At 46.1% G+C, this 20,111-nt stretch overlaps 4 protein-coding genes across 7 annotated transcripts in view; 1 reads left to right on the forward strand and 3 right to left on the reverse strand.

The window, feature by feature from the left end:
• The window catches only part of LOC121308819 (formin-like protein 3), a 37,075-nt gene extending 30,478 nt beyond the window's left edge, over nucleotides 1–6,597 (reverse strand). Inside the window, 1 exon segment of the mRNA XM_041241475.1 lies at nucleotides 5,186–6,597. Within this exon segment, the coding sequence (XP_041097409.1) occupies nucleotides 5,186–5,299 (114 nt within the window). The 5' untranslated portion in view covers nucleotides 5,300–6,597.
• A 128-nt stretch (nucleotides 6,598–6,725) lies between these two features.
• Nucleotides 6,726–12,290, forward strand: tegt (testis enhanced gene transcript (BAX inhibitor 1)). The gene is made up of 10 exons (XM_041241474.1): nucleotides 6,726–6,834; nucleotides 8,352–8,453; nucleotides 8,761–8,869; nucleotides 9,190–9,310; nucleotides 10,253–10,301; nucleotides 10,691–10,788; nucleotides 11,060–11,139; nucleotides 11,296–11,396; nucleotides 11,493–11,568; nucleotides 11,920–12,290. The coding sequence occupies exons 2-10, from the start codon at nucleotides 8,398–8,400 to the stop codon at nucleotides 11,941–11,943; spliced, it is 714 nt and encodes a 237-aa protein (XP_041097408.1). The 5' UTR covers nucleotides 6,726–6,834; nucleotides 8,352–8,397; the 3' UTR covers nucleotides 11,944–12,290.
• Nucleotides 12,291–13,847: 1,557 nt separating this feature from the next.
• Nucleotides 13,848–17,175, reverse strand: LOC121308835 (ly6/PLAUR domain-containing protein 1-like). Its single transcript, XM_041241508.1, has 3 exons — nucleotides 17,127–17,175; nucleotides 15,451–15,588; nucleotides 13,848–14,832 (listed from the first exon to the last, which is right to left on the reverse strand). Exons 1-3 carry the CDS (start codon nucleotides 17,173–17,175, stop codon nucleotides 14,588–14,590), a joined length of 432 nt encoding a protein of 143 aa, XP_041097442.1. The 3' UTR covers nucleotides 13,848–14,587.
• Nucleotides 17,176–18,010: 835 nt separating this feature from the next.
• nckap5l (NCK-associated protein 5-like) overlaps nucleotides 18,011–20,111 on the reverse strand; it is a 28,055-nt gene continuing 25,954 nt past the window's right edge. For all 4 annotated transcript variants that reach the window (XM_041241506.1, XM_041241504.1, XM_041241503.1 and 1 more), the window contains one exon: nucleotides 18,011–19,589. In XM_041241506.1, coding sequence (XP_041097440.1) covers nucleotides 19,323–19,589 — 267 coding nt within the window. In that variant the 3' untranslated portion in view covers nucleotides 18,011–19,322. The remainder of the gene's footprint in view (nucleotides 19,590–20,111) is intronic.

The following is a 20,111-nucleotide window of genomic DNA, read 5'->3' on the forward strand; positions in this document are numbered from 1 at the left end:
GGCTGAGGAAACCATGCCCCGAGTGTTTGACTGCACTCGTAGGCACGGCAGACGCACTGCGATTGTTCTCCTTGAATAAAAGCTACCGGGAGTCGTGTGGGAAGCGACGCGAGGGGCTTGCGCAGTAACGGGAAATCCTTCTAGTTCTATTCAGCAGTTTCCTGTTCCAATCTTTTCCCTGCAATCGCGGGAGATGCGTGTCCCGAATGCGATCAGGAATGCTAGGATGGGACGACCCTGTTTCTAACTGGGATCTGTCCCCATTGTGTTTTCAGAGATGTGACGGGTTTTCCAATGTAACTCTGCCCGCTTGCCTATGGATGCTGCCTCCCACACGTCCCACAAACACACTGGAAGAGGGAACGGACGGGGCACTAGTTAGAAAATGCCATTTGAAGCTGCAAACTCCTTAACATCCATTAAAACAAAGTGTGCCCAACGGTTTAAAAAGTATTTCCAGCGTGTCAGGATCGAGAGAAGGAGCCCGCAGATGGATTCAGCTGCCTCCCGGTTTGCCACGCAGCTCTCCCAGACAGCAAATAACTGCCAATTGAGCTAAACTGATTTTGACCGGTGGCACAAGTCGAAGGACTGACTGACCATGGATTCTGCCAGGGAGTAACGCTGGAACCTTGCTCGGCTCAATTCACAACAGTTTGTAACCCGACGGCACACAAAGGCATCAAGCAAAGCCAAAAGCCAGGGACTGCCTTAAAAACAACACGGCCTGACAGAGGCCCCTTTATACTGGGAGAGGAAACCAGACTCCCACCCGGGGACCAGTCCACATTCCAGCCCCTCTCCCCAGTGGAGCAGGTCTGCCTTGAGGACTCAGACACACTCCCTCACTCGCAGGGGCTGTGCACATCCCTCAGCTAGCCATGCCTGACTCCTCTCTCTCACACACACACACAGAAATAAACCCCCGACGCTCACACAGACACACCTCCTCGATTTCCCTGCACAATGCCTGGATTGCAATGCAGGATCCTCAGACGCACAGACACCACATACCGACAGCCACAACACGCATCATTTACTTTCTCAAACTTGTTTTGCTGTTAATACTGAAAGTGCAGGATGGCATCTACACACAGGACGAGATGCCCTGGGATTGTGAAGAGCAGCCCCTGTGTGTTCAGCAAGCACAGCTTCTTCACATCTCTAACTGCTGTGCAAGCAATCTCTCCAGCCTGGGATAAATGCAGGAGTTGCCCTTCCCTGTATATTTAGCTCGCAGTTGGGTGAACAGGACACTTATTTAGAGCTCGAGGCAGGTTTCAATTGAACGTTTTCAATCCGATTCAGTGCAATATAAATCCAGTGTCGTCGACTCCCTTGGGAGTTATTTTTGATCACTTTCCCAGAAAGAAAGCGAGATGCTGCTCATCTTGTGTTTTCAAGCACTCTGCGGGAATGCAGAGGTCAGGCAAGGCCCACCGCATTCTCAGATCCCCGTGGAAGAGGAACAAACGAAAATAAAAACGCACTGTGAATAAAGCCTCTTTTGAACATCGTTGGGTGGTCTGCTGGCAAAGAAAAAGCAGACTTCGTTCAACTAGTGTCTGAAAAACAACACGTGCATGACACCGAACAGCTGTGGAGGAAGACGCCACACCCCGTTACTAGCATCAGGAACCCGAACTGTGTCTGCTGTCCATTACTTTACCTTGCTAATGGGGATCGTGGGCTACTGTTACCCAAACAGGACTTCTTGCATTACATTTATTACATTGTGCACCAAACCAAGCCTTCACAACTGGATGCTCCCAAGACCATTCTGAACACCAGGGGGTCTTATTCAATTGAAGAGTCCTATACCGCACAGCTCAGAGCACACTCAGGGTCTATAACACTACGCAAGTCATCCGGTCTTCATGTTTCATTGTGTCTGTTGTGCGACTCACACAGGATTTATTACAGGAGGGAGAACTCCGATGGGGAAAGTCCACTAGAGGGCTGTATCTCATGCCTGGATCGGTCCATTTAACACGACATACTGAACAGAACAAAGGAACAGCCCGACGCACAATCACGATGACGATTAAAAAAAATGAAATAAATTAAAACAAAATGTTAAAGATAAACGAAAATAATTATGAGAGAGAGAGAGAGAGAGAGAGAGAGAGAGAGAGAGAGAGAGAGGATAGTAACCAGTCCCGGTGCACTGGGGATTACCTGGAACAAAACTAAACACAATGGCTGCAGTAAAGGGGCTGCTCTATTATTAAGTTGCAGGGTGTGCATTACATGTGTGAGAGTTGTTTTAAACAGCGTTTAGTGAATACAATGAGAGCCAGGCACTGCTTGGGCCCTCTTAATAACAATCACAGGTAATCCTTCAACGGTCTTCACACAACCCTGGGAACCACCGTCGAGGCTGTGGAATGAAATACCCTTTGTTTTATAAGAGAACGGATTTGAAACCGCCAAACTCAAAACCCCAAAACAGAGAGAGAGAGAGAGATCAACCATTTTCTTTCTTTGGATGTTAGTTCACAAGGGATCCAATAGCACGGTTTAGAAATGCAAGTATCGCTCATTTCTGGACTGAAAAAACAGAGCTGGATGTGGAAGATTTGCCCCAGACAGTGCGCTCTCTCAACCCGTACTCTGGAGAGGTGAGGTTGAACAACGCGTCCGTCTCCCTCTGCAGAGATATTATAGGCTGAAGTGCATTGCAAGAGCTCGACAGTGTGATGGAATAGCCGTGCCCACACTGACTGTAATATCATGAGCAGCAGAAGAGCTTGAACAGGGCTACGCAGTGGGAACTGGGGGTTCACTAAACTATACTGATCTCTGAAAAGCAAGCGTTCAGTTCCTAATGATCTCGGCCTCCTCGTGAAACAGTGTGCTCTCTGTTTTGTGTAATTCAGCCAGCTGCTCTGCACAGGAAATGGCATTGTAGAGCTGGGCAGACGCTGACGTTTTTCCTCAGAAAGCAGCAGCTTTAATGAGATCAACTGATCCAGCGCCGTGCATTTAGCTGTGCTCTCAGATCCTAAGCCTGGAAACACATACACAAAAAACAAATAGTTTCTCCTCTCCTTCTCCCAGATAACCACGGTCACATTACTGCTTAAACCCAGCAGCTGCCATCTTCCAGTCTGCAAGACGACTTGGAGAGGTTTGGAGCGGGGAAAGCTCTTGGGATTGAGGGGTAACCACACAGGAGTCTTGTGGCGTTGGCACAAGCAGCCTGAGCAGTTCGAAGGAAGGCTGTAGAGCACAGGCCTAGAACACGAAGCAGAGTAGGGACTACTTTGCACAGCGCCATGGAAATGGACCCTTCGCATTCAGAACGCTTGAAAAGGGTTAAGCTGCGATATTCTATTTGATTAAAACAGCACTGACCAGGCCCCAGTGTTTCTGTGTGCAGCAAGCCCAGGCTGTAACGATAGCATATCAGACCGGCATCGCAGAGCGCTTTGCAAACCAGCTCCACAGTGAAAGAGCTTCAGTTGAAAGATACGGACAGACTCTACATCCTGGAAGTGAGTTCCAAAGCGAAGGAGCTCCAAAACGAGACGCCCTCCCGGTTGTTATCAACACACAGAGGCTCCCTGAGCTCCTGTTAAAACCTGGAATGGGTGGAGCTGCTATGCAATGGGAGTCTTATTGCCACCCCTCCTGCGCCTCTGATCCCTCATGGGTTGAACGAGTTGAGTGGCAGGTCAGGTTATGCACGTTCACCTGTTGGTGATACAGCGGAGCTGATGCGATACATGCGCAATGCAAATCAATCACACGTGATCTTGCCTCGCTGTGCCAGTGTGTTTGCGTTGCGGTAATGTGTGTGTGTGTGTGTGTGTGTGTGAAGAAACCAGGACCAAACAAATCGTTGCGAGATAAAGACCGCAGGTCGTGTTTGTTATCGCAGATGTAAAATGTTACAATAACAATGGAAACGTGGATTGCCTTGGCTCAAAACAGAAGAACTGACAAAGACGCATTCACATCACCCACGTGGACAAATACACACACATAATACACACAGACACAGAGTACAGTTAAAATACTCTAACCGTACAACAGTCTGGGGTTCTGAAGAAATCCAAGAACTATAAAACAAAAGATTTGACTAATAAATGATCTGTATAATTTTAGTCAAACCTTTTGTTTTTTATATTTATATATATATATATAATCATTACATCTCGCAAATAACACATTCCACATTCCATTAAAATAGTACTTAACTTAAATATGTATATTTGTATTTAATAAATGCATACAATTAACAGTAATGCTTATTCTGCATTAATATGGATTGCTAAGTGAGATCTCTCAACATATTAACCGGACGGATTTTACATCGTTTGTTTCACGCAACAGTCGAAACAAAATCCACCTCCAGATTAGCAGGGGTGTAGCAGCGGCGCTTCTTTTGTTCCCAGTAAAGACGGGACGGCCGGGGAAGGAGGGGAGGGGGAGAGGACAGACTAACTCCGCCAGATTAAAAACACCTCCAACGCTGCGGCCGCTGTTTACAACTAAACTATCGACGCTGCGCATTTTAGCTCGATTACAAAACTCCGGTATCTGAAATGTGACGCTTATTCCCCTATGAATAACACAACGTAAACCCCCCTACCCACCCACCCCGGGGGAAGTTTTGTTTTAAGGCAGGCGATACAGAGCCGCGGTAATGGACATTTTACAGCAAAACATTTTCCATGTTTACAGACAGCGAAGCGATGCTAAATGAACAGAGTGTGTTGTTTGACTCAATCGCCCCCCGCACCGGATAGAAAGCCAGCCGCAACGAAGGGAAACGCGGAGCGGAATTGGGGTCACCTGACGGCACTTCAGGGGTGCAGTCGCCCGGTTTAACAAGCAGGCACCGTGGCTGCAGGTCTGGCAAACCAGCGCATCTGCTCGGAAAGGAGAAAACACTGTGATGCCGCTCCATTGTTAACTCAAAGACGTGGAAGTTACCCAGGCGCAGGAAACTGGAGGCAGAGACCTCGTGTTTTTGAGTAAAGTTAACAAAAATATAATCATTTACAATCAAAATAAAAAATAAAAAAGTTACGAAAATTCCCACGGGGATACCCAAACAAAGACTGGACCGCTAAATGAAGTCGCTCCTTGAAGAACCCCTTCTAACCACGAAGCACAGTCAATCCTGACCGACCGGCTAAGAGAAGGGGACAGATCAGCCCCCGACTGGGGCGCTTACCAGAACCAGGGCGAATCTCTCCTCCAGCTCGCACTGTTCGGGCATGGGGAGCTTCAGCGGCATGATGTGGGGCTTAAAATCCGTCTGATCATCCAGGCTTTCCACGTTCCCCATTTTCCCTTTAGAGGACAAAACGCGATTTCCTTCCACGGTTTGCGCTCGGGTCCGGCTTTAGAAATCAACTCCCCAAAGGGAAGTCGCGTTGAATCGTTTTCCTCTACAATTCGGAAACTCCAGAAAGTTCAGCCAAGAAAAAAAAAAAAAATTTAAAAAAAAAAAAAAAAAAAAAAAAAACCCGTTGGTTGTATTTTTGTATGAATTCCACTGAAACCCTGAAACTTTATAAATCCGTTAAAAGAACCATAAATCCAATTAAGACCGTGTCAGCCCGTCAGACGAATCGATTTCCACAACAAATACCGCAATGGAAATCAAATATATCGTTTAAAAATAAAGACACTTCAATATCTACAAGTTGTAAAATCTCCCACTTCAAAATAAACGCGTTTAAAACATTTCTCTTTTTTATATTTCATTCTTCCCCACATCCCTCGGCTTGTGCTTTTCCCTTATTTAAAATGCGTGCTGGAATTAGTAACCCCCTTGTTGTTCTGCGTGTTGCCTCCGCTTGCAGCTCAGTTACTCCACGCAGTGACCCAGGCTGCTGCTTCTGCGTTTCCATTCATCATTATTGCGAGGCTGGAGCGCTCGCTTCGTGTCCCTCCCCCGCCCTCCACTCAGCCGCAGGAAAGGCGCTCCTGGGTTGGTGGCTCCGCTGTTGCCGGAAGACCCGGATTAAACACGCTATTTAATAAGAGCGAAACTGCCGCCTGGTGGCAAATGCTAAGAATGCCCACCCCTATATAAGACTCCTATTGCACAGCAGCTGCGCCCAGTCCAGGTTTTACTGCAAGCTTGATTAGCCACAGTGAGTCTAGGCAGCAAGCGCAGGTGTGTTGTTAGTAAACTTCATAGTAAAACCAGGAACGGATCGGATTGCTAAGCAATGGGAGCGCCTCTGTCTCGTAAGCCCACCCTGTGCGTCCTCTGGTCCAGGTGTCTGTGCCGCGCTTAATGTATCAGATGCAGGGTTGGCAGCTTTAAGACCTCGCCCTGCTCAGTGTGCAGACAATACTCTTATTTTTAAACGTGGGTTACTGCTTGACTGAAACATGAGAACAGTGTCTACAATACGAGGGTGTCCGTCTCCATGGATTACCTACGAGAAACGAATTACATATAAAACATTGCCAGGTGTGTTAGCACTGTATTATTTTCTAAATACATCAAATAAATTCCAGGTTTTTTTGAAGGTGGTTAAAAATAAATTTTTTGTACCATTTTATTTGATGAATATGCTTCCTAAAATGATGATAAGCAGGACTTCGCCAAAATGGTCCTCGTTTAGCTAACATTGTGGGTATGCGAGCCGCACATCATCCCAGAAACTATCCGTGCAGAATTAAACAGAATAACCACGCGTGACGCAGCGCGCAGACGCCACGCAGCACGCCACGCACGGCGCCGAGGGGCAGAGTCTGGATAATTCGAGACGGAAGAGAAGCGTCGAGGAGAAGGAAAACAAGCGCAGATATTAAAAAAAACACAAACAAACAAAGAGAGCAGAAGCGTGGGTTAAAAACACGCAGGTGGGTGTTTCACACGGTCGTGGCGGCGGGTCCGCGTTGTTGCATTGATAGGGGTTTGTTACCCAGGCGGGCTGCGGTTTGTGTTATTTGTTGTGAAATGTTTTGCAGAAAGTGCGATCACGGTGTTGCGAGGTCGTGTCCAGGGTTTGGTGGCTCCTGCCCCTCTCTGCGTGGAGCAGGCTGAGCGGCGGCCGGTCTGTGGTGAGGGGTCGCGGGTTCCCATCGTGCGAGTGCTGCTCTCAGCTCCGGCCAGTGCGCACTTCGATCACATTATTATATATACGGGTCGAAAGAGGCGGTTTAACATGACATTAAACCTTAAACATCAGCTAATTCAGTATAAACATCATTGATTTTAAGTTGGTATAGGCGGGGAATGACGAGACCTGTCAAAAATACAGAGTTATTTTCGTTTAAATTTACATTCAGCGAAGGAGTTTAAAACAAAAAAACACACACCCAATTCTCGCCTGGTTTATAAGAAACTCGGAGTTATCTGTGGTATATAAACCGCCTTCGTGATAAATACGTGACAGCTGTTAATATTTAGTTCGAAAGTAGGATAATTGTTCGATTTTTTTTTTAATTAAACTTGGTTTCCTTTTTCGGGCCTACTGTCTTGGCTGCCTGACAACGCCCCCTTCCCCTGTGACGTCAGCTCGCACTGCTGGGCTCCGGGTTACAGCAGGAGCTACTGCTGCGTTTCATCATCCTGCTGCTCCAGACTAATGCGCTCAGCACCGCTGCACAGGAGCGGCTCTGCTATTGCGCAGTCATGACGACAGTCACGGCTCTTGCTGGCACTGTCAGTCGCCCTGCTGATTCGCAGAGGGACTGGCTTTGGTGCTGAGGTTAGCTGAATCACTTCCACTGCTCAAACTTCAGATTCTGAATCTGCCTGCCTCCTCGTTCCTGATTCATTTGCATTGATTCAAACTTGATGCCGAAGCCAAAAGCCTGGTTGAAGCCCGTTATCGGTTTCATCCCACTTTCACTGCCGCTAGCGTTAGCTCACCTGCTCTTTTAAAGTGTAATTTGATGTAATTTTGATCGTACGTGTTTCAGATGGGAGTTAGCTGGTGGGTCGATCGTTTAGATGGAATGAATTGGATAGTGTTTACATGTCGAGCTAATAACTAACAAGAGTTAGACTTTGTCCTGAAACACTTTCAGTTGCAAATCGCAGTTCCCCTGCCTTGCTAAACCAGCCCTGTGACTCTGTGTCTGTGATCCCCTTCACCTTGCTTTAGTTTAGAAAAAGTCAGATTCCATTTTGAAAATAACATTTTATCCAATTTCAGTGACTTCTAGCGCCTTAAGGGAGTTTCAGTTTAAAATATAACAACATTTAGAGAACGCTTTCCCTCCAGAACCCAGATCTTGGAGCGGGTCACATGCTGTAAAACTAGGTGAAAACAGAACTTTTTAAATGTTGTTTGGGGTGATGGATCGGTACAGAGTCTCTTTTTGGGTTACATTTATTTATCTCCCTCTTTTTTTTTTGTTTTGTTTTGCAGGTAATTGGATTCAGATACAGAAAAGACCCAAGAAAATCATCTCAAGATGAACGCGTTTGACCGTAATATAAACTTTGATGCATTGTTTAAATTTTCACAAATGTAAGTACTTGAAGAATATACTTGTGTGTTTTATTTTTTGTGACCATGTGTTATAGGTCAATGATATAATTGGATTATTTATTTATTTTTCATTTGAACAAATTTGATTTTAGCGTTGTGTTTGGTTTGAAAACTTTGTTCTGAAGAAAGAAAAACACCCAGACAAACAGCCCAGAAGAATCTGTGCAGTAGGATTCGCTTTAATGACCTGCACTCACTGAAACAGTGTTTAAAAACCACAAGAGAATTGTGTATTGATGTGCCTTGTTCTATCTGTATCTATATCTATATATGTATACACCCGCAGCTCCCGCTCAACCCAGCAGCACCTGAAGAATGTGTACTCCAGCCTGGCGATCTGCATGCTTGTGGCAGCGGCAGGAGCGTACGTGCACGTTGTCCTGAGGCTCTTCCAGGTAGGAAGCAGGAGATGCACGTCGCTAGCTTGACAGTGGAAGGGGTGACGGTGCTATGCAGTAGGAGTCCGGGTCTCTACAAGGGGTACAATGGGACACCATTCATCTTCATCACAGTGTTGACTGGGCTGGACTTGACGTAGCATTCAGATAATTGCAGCTGATTGACTCAGGAATGACAAATGGCCGATGCAGCAGAGAGAGAGTGCGTTGGAGGGCTGTTTTCTCCTGTGAAAGGGCGTTTGGTCCTGATGGGGTAGGAGTTTAATGTTAATAGGGATTTCAGGACGCTAAGCTCTACACTCTTCTTCTCTCCACAGGGGGGTCTGCTGTCCCTCCTGGGATCGCTGGCAATGATGGCCTGGCTGGGAATGACCCCACACAGTCCGGACACAGAGAAGAAGCGGCTTGCCATTCTCTCAGGGTTCGCCTTCCTTACAGGTGAAGAGGCTGGGGAGGGGAGGGGAGGGGCGGGGCACATTTCATGGCCAGTAATCAGGGAATGGTTTGAGACCCTGCAGAGCTGGGTCTTATAGCTGGTTTCTGAAGTGGTTTCATCAGCGTCTTGGTTCCTGGAAACCCCACTTTATTAAAGAGCAGCTTAGCCTGCAGTCTGTGCCAAAAACAGGCAGCTCGGTCCTGGTTAGTAACATCTATTAAAACTGTAGCGTTATAACATGGAAAGCTGGCCAGCATTTCAGAGCCCCCAGCTTTGAATGCTTGTCATCTGAAAGCGATTAAAAGATGACCAACGAGATCTTCAGCTGACTGGCTTGCTCAGAATTGCTGTTCTGAGATGTGTTCTGATGTCTCTTAACTAACATGGACCGTTTTAAACACCACAGTTGGTTGGTTGGTTGTTTTTTTTGGGCTGGTCTTTGCCGTTGATCAATCTGTTTTTCAGACTGCCGAACGGAGAGCAAAGAGTTGGCTGTTTGGAAGGGCCAGTCCTAGCTGTGCTTCAGCCTTCTCACATTTGCATTCATTTACTATTGCACTGCAGTGTCCTTGTGGATATAACATGTTGCAATGCTAACTTGCTAGTTCATATTGTGTTGTAGTAGTATTATTATTTGCATGTACTGTAAACTACACTGTGTTTAAATATGAGGCTTGCATTGTAACCCTGTGCTGCCCTGTGACGTGTAAGTCACCTTGGATAAAGGCGTCTGTGTAATCAGTAATAATAAGTGGTGTGTGTGTCAGTGTGTGTGTGTGTGTGTGTGTGTGTGTGTGTGTGTGTGTGTGTGTGTGTGTGTGTGTGTGTGTGTGTGTGTGTGTGTGTGTGTGTGTGTCAGTGTGTGTGTGTGTGTTTTCAGCGTCTCTGTTAATTCTTGCCAGTCAGTACAAAGTAACACTTCTCTTTTCTTGTTTTTTAATTAGGTGTGGGCTTGGGGCCGACTATGGACTTTGTCATTTCGATTAATCCCAGGTATGTCTTATCAGGAGATCCTGCCGAGTGAAACCCACTCCAGCAAGAGGCTGGACAGTCTGTCTCGTGGCGTGTGCGTCCTTAATGTGAAAATAGCCCTTCTGTTAAAAACGCGCGCGATCGGGGGACTGCATTTCAAACCCAGCTTTCAAGATAAAATGCGTTCAATATAAATATAAACCCAGCAACCAAAAAAACAAAACCAACCTGCTGAACTTCCAAGCTCCTAAAATAACCTTAGACCAGGTTTGCAGCATTAGCGTTTAATAACTGCCATCCTGACCAGAAAGGATGCTCTTAGTGTGCGTACACATGGGAGTGCTGCTGTGAGTGATACTGACACGGTTTTAAAATCTTCAGTTCTGATCATTGCATTCTTGTTTTTCCAGCATCATTTTGACGGCTTTCTTGTCCACGGCTGTGATTTTCGTTTGCTTCACGCTGAGTGCCATGTACGCCCAACGCAGGAGTTATCTCTTCCTCGGAGGTAAGGCTCAGCCTTTTGTTCATGTGTTTCCAACAGGGATGGAAATCAGACTCCCATTGCATAGCAGTGTGATCCTTTCCTGGTTTTACTACAACTTGATACCTCTACACTGGGGCTAATCAAGCTCCTAGTAAAACCTGGAAGAGGTGCAGCTGCTGTGCAACAGGAGTCTTATTTCCAGCTAGATTTTTTTTGTTTGAACTGGTACAAAACGTGCATGATTTTGAGGCGCATGTCCTGGTTTCTTAATATTTTCTGTTTTGTTTTCTAGGCACGCTCATGTCTGGCTTGTCTCTCCTCTTTCTGCTTTCTCTGTTCAACATGTTCTTTGGATCGGCTCTGCTTTTCAAGGTAGGATATTTAAGCAGTTGAATTTGATTTTTCAGTGTGGGGTGCGCAAGTCGATAAGCCTCCATCTAAGAGCACTGCACGCTGCTGAGCGCGCCGTGTTCCTGTTAGTCGCGGACGCTGTGTCGCCCTGATTTTCTCTCACTCCTCTGCTTTCAGGCTCACTTGTACATCGGGCTGGCAGTCATGTGCGCGTTCGTGCTGTTCGACACACAGCTGATAATCGAGAAGGCAGAGATGGGAGACAAGGATTACATCTGGTGAGGGTTTCCTGTGAGAAGCGTGTTGAAGTGGAGTTGGGGTCCCATTTTTATTCATGGAGTTGAAGATGTCATTTTCTGTGCATCCCTTCCTAGGCACTGCGTGGATCTCTTCCTTGACTTTGTCACCATCTTCAGGAAGCTGATGATCATCCTTACCATGAACGAGAAGGTAAAAGATTTCAGTTTTTTTTATTATTGACTTTGTGCAGAGCGCTAGAAAGCCGTGTGGATTTAAAGTGCATGCATTGAAAGACTCAAACTCTCTGATTCAAATGTTTTCCTGACGAGTCGACCCTTTTCTCTCATGTGGCTCTATGAGCAGTAATCCTAAACCAGTAAAACACTCTCAGTGTTTGAATACAGGCATGGGCAGTGCCTGCAGGTCATCCTGATAAAAAGATCCCACTGCCCAATCCGTTCTGGTTTCGTTTTCCTGGACGGTTTCTTCTTCCATATCTTCAGACACGTTGTACTCCTTCCTTAGTAAAGCAGCAATTTCAGTGTGACTTTCATTACACAGGACAAGAAAAAGGAGCGGAAGTAGAGGGGACAGTGAAGATGGCTGTGAACTTGATCTCGCATTAAAGGGAAACCTTTCTGAGACCAGGAATCCTCTCCAATGTGTTTCTGCTGCTTTTTTCCCCTGTTTTTTCTGCCTCTTAATGAGTGTTTTTTTTCTTCTAGAATAGTGTTTCTTTGTCTGTTTTCTGGTGGGAGTTTGGCTTCATTAGGTTTTGTATAGATGTTTTTTTAAGGAGGGGGGTGCGGTCATGTGACTCAGTGCAGACCTTGCATTGGCTCTGCCGCAGAACTGTCATGATTGGATTCGTCCAGCAGGAGGGGCTGTTTTAAAAAAAAAAAAAAAAAAAAAAAAAAAAAAAAAAACGCTGGTAACTACAAAAAAAATTGTTTTCTGGTTGTTTTTTTTTTCTTTTAAAGGAAATCTCAATTGGCCTAGCTCCTGTAATTGTGACAGAGAACAGCAGCTTCTTTCGATCTGCTCAAGCCATCTTTCTGTCCCCCGTAGCGCCCCGGTTTTAAACATCGTGTTGCTTGTGATGACGATATCAGTGATCTTCCTGAGCCAGTGGTGTGTATTTTTCGGGTTGCTGTGAAAGTGTAGATTTCTCAAACCCCTTCAGTCTCCGTTCCTAATCCTCGTGTTGTAAATGAGACCCGGATGCATTTTAAACAGCATGAAACATTTCTTAGTGTTTTTAAACAGAGAGAGTCTTGACGGCACGGGGAGGGGAATCCTCATGTAGATACTAATGGTTTCACATTGCCACCCTTATCCTGAAGCAAACTCATTGTTAAATTCACTTGTCTGATGCCACACTGTCATCTAACCTGTAAAAGCAGGGCTGCCAGAGACGCTTTTGAGTCTCTCAGAGTGTGTGTGTGTGTGAGAGAGAGAGAGAGAGAGAGAGAGAGAGTGTGTGTCTTGTTTATCTGGATGCCAAGCAGAGCAGCGGCCATGCTGCTGAAGTGAATGAGAAAGTGTGTCAGGAGCCCCCTCCTCCGTTTACACAGGATGCATTTCAGTTCCACTTAGGATTAAAGTAGATTTAGCACCGAAAACAAGGGCAGTGCGAGCAGTACAGAACTGATGACACACTTTTCTGTTGTATTATTTAACTCCTTCACAACTGAGTGTTACACACACTGATGAAGTCTTAATTCCTGAAGGAAGGATAGATTCCGAGCTGGATTTATTTTTTGTAAGGATTAGCAGTCTCCTAGCCCCCTGTGTTGTGTTTAAAGTAGATCATCTGAGGGAGCTGGTGGAGGTGGGAGGCTCCTCAAAGAGGGCTTTGCGTTTGAATAAAGGTTAAGTTCACACAGTTCAACTTGTGTAGGGATTCTAAAACACTGACCTTCAAAACGAATGGAAACTTGTTAGCGTTGTTTGTTTAAGTGATTCTGCTTGTGATGAGGCTGGTAGTGCAGGGTGGTTTTCTACTCATTAAAGTAGGGCTGCTGTCCATGCACGGCTCTCTGAAGCCTCTTCATGCACAGCCCTCTCATTTTCAGAACGCACCCAGCTCTTCCAGATTGCGCCCCACTCAGTGTCTGCTGCTCCCTCGTAAGGTTTTGCGTTTGGAACCCTGCTCATGTCTAAAGTAACAGCCGCTTCATGGTGAGGGACTCGGGAAGCCAAACGTCCTTATTAAAGCTTTGAAGAATCCTCCTTTCCCTGCAAAGTGCCAATGGTTACGAGGTTACCAAACTTTGCTATCAGAATCTTTTTTTTTTTTTGGATAATAAAAATAATAATAGGTATGATTTTCTAGCTGAGGATCAGTTTAACAATTTTAAAACAAAAGTGAACCATATCTCTAACGCTGTGAAGATTTTGTTTTGGGGGGGGGGGGGGGGGGGGGGGGGGGGGTTATAAATAGTGCATCAATTAAAAAAAATGTTCATTTGTTAAAATAAACTTTGATTAAACTACATTCTGATTGGTTGTTTTTTGTGTTTGTGGTTTTTTTTTAAGGAATCTGGATAGGGGCAGGTTCAGATACTACTTGGGTTTTTAAAATTAGGGCACTTGAGTACCGGGGTTCTTCAAATTTGGGAGTGGGGTGGAAACTAGTTGCCATGGCACCAAAAGAAATGCCATGACAACCAGAGCAACACAAGGGTACAGTACAGCTGGTGTTCTCTGCCATACAGCTAATTAATATTAATAATAATTGCTAAACAGCAGAGGTGCGGTTCAGGTGCTGTGTGTTGAAATTGTTATCCAGCCTCAATCTGCCTCTACATATTGTACAAAGAATTCATTCAAGACCTAACACGCATTTTCCATGCGCGTTGAGCAGCGCTGGCTGGCTCGGTCGGTAGAGAATTGGCCTGTGGCCCCCAGGGTGGTCTGTTCAGGTCCCTCGTGAGGTGTTAAACCCTCGTTTTCCAAAATATTGTTTAATTAATCTTAATAGGTTTGGCTTTGAATGCAGTTCAAGTCACAAATGAAACCAAGCTGAGACTTATCGCCAGCTCCACATTGCAAAATGTAATCATGTTTTCACGCAGCGGGTGGAGGAGAGGGACGGGGGACTGGGTTCAAATCCAGGACTGCTTCCTTTGTTTGCAAGCAATTGGTTAATCTTCTATTATGTCAATGGAAAACAAGCCCGAGTCCGAGGCACGCAGCTGCGGACTGGGTCGTAATCAGCGCGCCGAGTTTAAACCAAGGCTGTGATAAACAGAAGCGCAACTTCCAGCGAGAGAGCCGTGCGCTGAGGGGCTGGGGCCAGGGTCAGGGACTCGGCCGCGGAGATCCGAGGCGGGCGCGGCCCGTTGCATAGCGGGGTGTTACAGCAGCTTATACACACGGAGCCCACTTTCCCCGGAGAGCAGAAGGACTGGTACCCCGCCGACACGATCAGGCAGGTGGTGAAGGAAGCGCAGACTTTCCGGTAGGACACACCTGTCAGGGGGGAGAGAGGTAAGGGTTCGTTAATGCTGAAAATAACAACGTGGCGAAGTCGTTCTGTAACTTTCTGTTTTATTTTTTTTGTTGCATTTGAAGTACTGGACACTGTTTTAGGAGGTGGGGTTTATTTCTAAGAATTATTTAAGAGGCTGGTTTGTGTTGCAGACATTTCATAAGCGGCACTCAGATTTTTAGTCTTTTTTTTTTTTTTCACACACTAGCACGTATGCAAAATATAAATGTCAAAAACCCTGCGGCTTCAGCTGAGTTCGGTTTAGTGTTTTCACTTCGTGCCCGAAGAAGGATAAGAACAGTGCGATGTCAGGAGAGAGAGAACTACACTTCAACCGCCCATAATCAATAAAACACATTCACAATAAAATAATTCCAAACAACTGCTATACATCCAAACAATCTATATAGGAACAGAATGCAATCACACAGTTACACATGACGCCTAACACGTTTCAGCCGGGCGAGGCTTGACACTGTTGCGCATGGACCGCTTGCATAACGTTTATTAAATACCGCCCTCCCCTCGCTTTTTGCCTGCAATGTGCTACAGTATTGTTGTATTTCACTGCGAATGATGTACAGTACCGGGCTGCTTACCATCGCTGCCGACCAGCACCTCCTTCTGACACGCATTCTGGATGTTGGCTGTGCAGTTTACAATGAACTGTGGCGAGGAGCAGTCGTTATCCACCATGTAGTCTTCGCAGTGGTAGCACTGCAGCTGCAGCGGCAGTCCTGCAACCACAGATGCAACGCACGGGTTAAAAAAAACAATATGCAGCTAAGGTCTTAAAATGTGGAACCCTTCCTTTAACCCTTTAACGTGCTTGTCTCCCTCAAATACCAAGTATGCGTGCTTATTTATTTTTGCAATGAGGGATGCAGTTCGCTGTACGGCCACAGGGGGGCACTGTAGTTGCAATCCCGTGTTTCTCACGATCGCTGTGTTATTCCAGTCGTGTTAGCGGGATCATCGCCTCTCCAGTACCAGAACCAACCCTGTATTTGTTTCTAAGAGCTTGTCTGTAATGTGCACGGAGAAAATAAAGGGGGCGCAGTGTGGAAAACGACAGGGAATCAAAACCCACCCCAGACCTTCAATCCTGGCACTGCAGCACCTCCTGTGAGGCGCGCACTATGAACACGCACCCGCCAAGGCACTGCCAATAGGGTGCGGGATAGCGCTTATCAAACACCAGCAAGGTGGGCGAGAGAGGCCCGCAGACTTTTAGTTTGCTCCATTCCTGGGTTTACCGGGAGTTTAATAACTCTGAGCTTGTTCCCGAGACACACTGTGGCTAATCGAACCTGCATTAAAACCTGGCATGGATGGAACTGCTGTGCGATAGGAGTCTCATTGCCGTGTGTGTGTGTGTGTGCGTGTGTGTGTGAGTGTGTGTGTGTGTGTGTCTGTGTGTGTGTGTGTGTTTGTGTGTGTGTGCGTGTGCGTGTGTGTGTGTGTGAATTCTTGGAAGGCTCTGTGAAGTGCTTGCAGTTCTTGTGAATGTCGGCATCCTCTTCTGCAAGGCTGCAGCTCAATCGACTGTATAGCTATCGACTTTACCCAGGCCAACCAGCCCACATTTTGACAACCCAAAGCAAAAAATAAATAAATCGATTTCAATTTTGAATGGTTCAGTAATGCGATTAGGATAGGGTGGCGAGACATTCCTCTTTTTATTAGCATGCAGCCAGCTGGTGTGCTGGCAACTGGAACTGGCAACTGACTGCTGCAGACACCACGAAGCAGCCACCAAGAGCGTCCTTTAGCGTCTCTGTCCCGATTATATATACTTCCTATCACTAGAAAAATCTTCTAAAACACTAGAATAAAATATGAGTTTCATGATCAGAATTTAATTATATAAAACGCGTCAATTAACGCGTTAATTCAGGGAAACCTGGGATTGCAATTTGAAGGGTTTTCTTTCTTTCTGAACTATTGCATTACACAATGTAGCACTGAATTCATCCGAAGCTTTACGCTACTTTCAAACTTTTAAAACCACATTAAACGCCCGCATGGGCGCGTTACTACTGAAGAAAACGCCTCGATGTCAAAAAAATAAATACAGCAGAATGTCTTTCAAGAGCTATTGGCTTTCTCACGGTATTAGAAAAAACAAACTATCTAATTGCGTTTAGCTCGTTTCTGTATCGAACCCATATTTATGCATAATAACAAAAGTCAACTAAATGTAATTGTAACGCACACGTTGCAATCAGACAGCGTGTGATATACAGGAGTAGAACCTATAGAATAACTTTATTACCTGACGAGATTAAATATCCGTACAGAGCAGCGTAAAGCAGCAGCTTCATTTTCTCCAGAGGTCCATTCACTCGGTAAGGAGGTTTCTTCATGTTTTAATAATAAAGAGAAATGCGGCTGGCTGGCTTGCTTGAGAAGCGACTTTCCTGCGACTGGTTCTGACGAATAAAGTGAACCAGAGACATTGTCGCCCCTCGAAGGGGACTGGAAATAAGACAAATCCGATTCATTGTGACTTGCCAGTTCACGGACACGACGCCCATCTCCGTGCAATTGCCCTATCAGAGCTAGATGTGCATTGACAGCGGAATGAACCGCTATACCTGCCTGGAGTTTCCTATTAATAACATGGAGCGGCCACGGCGCGCTAGCGAACACTGCTGCCGAGCGAGCGCGTCCACAGCGCTGCAGGACGAGTGCCACCGGGGGGCGCTGCGGTTGATAAAGTTCACAGATATCCCTGCCCTAGAATAATAGAATACTTTGCGTGGCACAGATTACAATTTCTCTGCAGCTGGACCGCGCTTTTGCGATGATTATATTGCGCTACGCAGTTATCGTTACCCTGCGTTGCTCTCTTTGTTAATCTGCTTTACCATACCTGTGTATTCAGAATCATTTCCAGGGTCATTGAACTCCTAATGGGAGCACTTTGTGGAGCCCTGGATGTCTCTTATCACTCGTCGCTGGAAACAGCGCAGCACAGAACACCCAGGGCTTCCAGTAACAGCAAACAGAGGAGTGCTTGATGCACGCTGCTGCTATATGGAACCCGGCACATTATTCCCATTCCATTCTGCCTTCTAAAGAATGTGTTGATGTTCCAGAATACAGATCCACAAACTCACACACAGCCCCAGTCTTCACCCAGATCCACACATGAGAAAAAGAATAGGCACACACAGCGTCAAGAGGTCGTTTTTATTTGCTTTTGGTTTGATTTCTTGTATTTCTGTTCAAGCCACTGCCTTGGAGTTGTGTTTGTTATTAAAATACATGAACACTTTCTTATAGCCTCTGGAGGACAGAACAGTACGCAACACCTTGAAATAATAATAATAATAATAATAATAATAATAATAATAATAATAATAACACAAGTGTTTTTTTTTTTTTTTTTTTTTTCTTAAACCACACAAAGATCAGACACACCCAGACTCCCCGGAAGTCCAAACTGTCACTTGCACAGAATCACGAAGGTTAACCTTGTTTCTGCTGTATGGTGGAGATGAGCTCCACTTCTGCGCCAACGAGCACAAGAAACTTTAACAACAAACAATAATAAATAAGAACAATATTAATATGAATGCAATGGGCTTGCAGGGGGAGCGATTCTGCACGAGCAGCTCTGTTCAGGGTCTCCTCATCGCTGCTGAACAGCATCTGCCACGCTTCTGTTCATTCAGCTGCAACCCAAATCATCTTCTGATGAAGAGGCAGGGGGCAGGCTGGCAGCTGCAAGTCCCGAAAGCAAAACGTAGCGGGCTTGCCAAACTTTCAAAGATTCTTCTCACACTGTATTAAAAGGGGATGTTTTTGGTGGTTTCTGCTCCTGCTGTAATGCTATACCTCTTGCTATATTTAAGCTATATTTTAAGCTACACAGATAACCACCTCAGTCACGCTGCGACGAGGCGTTCGGTTTGCAGATCAGACATAAATAAACATCTCAAAAAGTTTTTATTCTCCATTTATAAAGTTTGTGACCCAACCTCGGGAAAAGCCGCAAAACAAAAAAGTTAAAAAATAATTTAATAAAAAAAAGAAGGTCTGTGGAAACCAAGAACAGAAGGGTGAAGAATGAGCTCCTCCTCCTCCAGCACAGAATGAACGTTCAGCTCCTGCCATGAATTATAGCAACCTATCCCTACCTGGAGGCAGCATTACACTTCACTACTGCAAATTAAAAACGAGTTGCCAAATACTGTAGCATTTCTGCAAAACTTCCAGTAACATACCTTTACCTCTTCCTAAGGGGCGTGTGCGTGTCACTGTAGCTGCTCTAGGGATTAACAAAACACTCTGAACAGTCAGTCCAGCACCTTCCACAAAACACACCAGTCCATTAAGAGTCCCGTTCAGGAAGGAGGTCCCGACAGTCGCGAACGCGCACAGATCTGATCAGGTCTCCCCAGCGAGGCTCCCACTGTCCGGCTGAGAGAGGCAGGCTCCTGGCCGTCTGTCCCCGGACGATGGTTCAGCCCTGGCTGCCGCAGGAGGAGAGGCTGTCGTAGAGGGAGTCGCTCAGCGATTCGGGGGTCTCCAGGACAGACGGCCTGTTTGGGGACAGCATGTCTTCCTGCCGCTCCTTCCCCACCTCCACCACCCCCCCTCCTCCTCCGTCCTTCCCCATCTCCGTGGACCCGCAGGCCCGGCCCTTCACCCGGCGGCCCAGCCCCAGGGAGGAGGGCAGGCTGGTGGAGGAGTCGGGGTCCCGGCCCGGCCTGGCGCAGGGCTTCACATTCTGTCAGAAGGAGAAAAACAGAACATTTAAAAAATGAACCAGTTTGACAGCGCAGAGGTCCAACCTCAACCCTTTCACTGTCCTTATCTTGGCACCGCATGTGAACGCCTGTCATGTTCTCATGTTTACTCAAAGGAGTTCGATCTTCTGTTCGACGAAGATCATTCAGGACTGAGAGGATTACAAAGAGCCATCAATACAATACATGTCTGAAGCACACCAGTCATTCTGGGTGACAGAACCCTGCAGGATTTCTAAAATAACAAAATTGCTTTTTGTAAACCCCCCCCCCCCCTTAAGACTAGTCATAATCTACACTAGAAACCCATCTGCAAGATAAATATATCATGCAATAAATCAATGGAATTTACAACTCAACCCCAAAACCTACCTATTGCATTAAATACATCTGAAAAGATTTCCTTGACTAACGGGAAAGGGGAGGGGGGCACGCCCAGCACTGCGAGTCTCCAGCAGTGAAGCTTCGGTCTGGCTGCAGCATTAGTATGCGTCGTGGGTTGA

The sequence above is a fragment of the Polyodon spathula genome, unplaced genomic scaffold, assembly GCF_017654505.1.
Source record: "Polyodon spathula isolate WHYD16114869_AA unplaced genomic scaffold, ASM1765450v1 scaffolds_784, whole genome shotgun sequence".
NCBI classification, from domain to species: Eukaryota; Metazoa; Chordata; class Actinopteri; order Acipenseriformes; family Polyodontidae; genus Polyodon; species Polyodon spathula.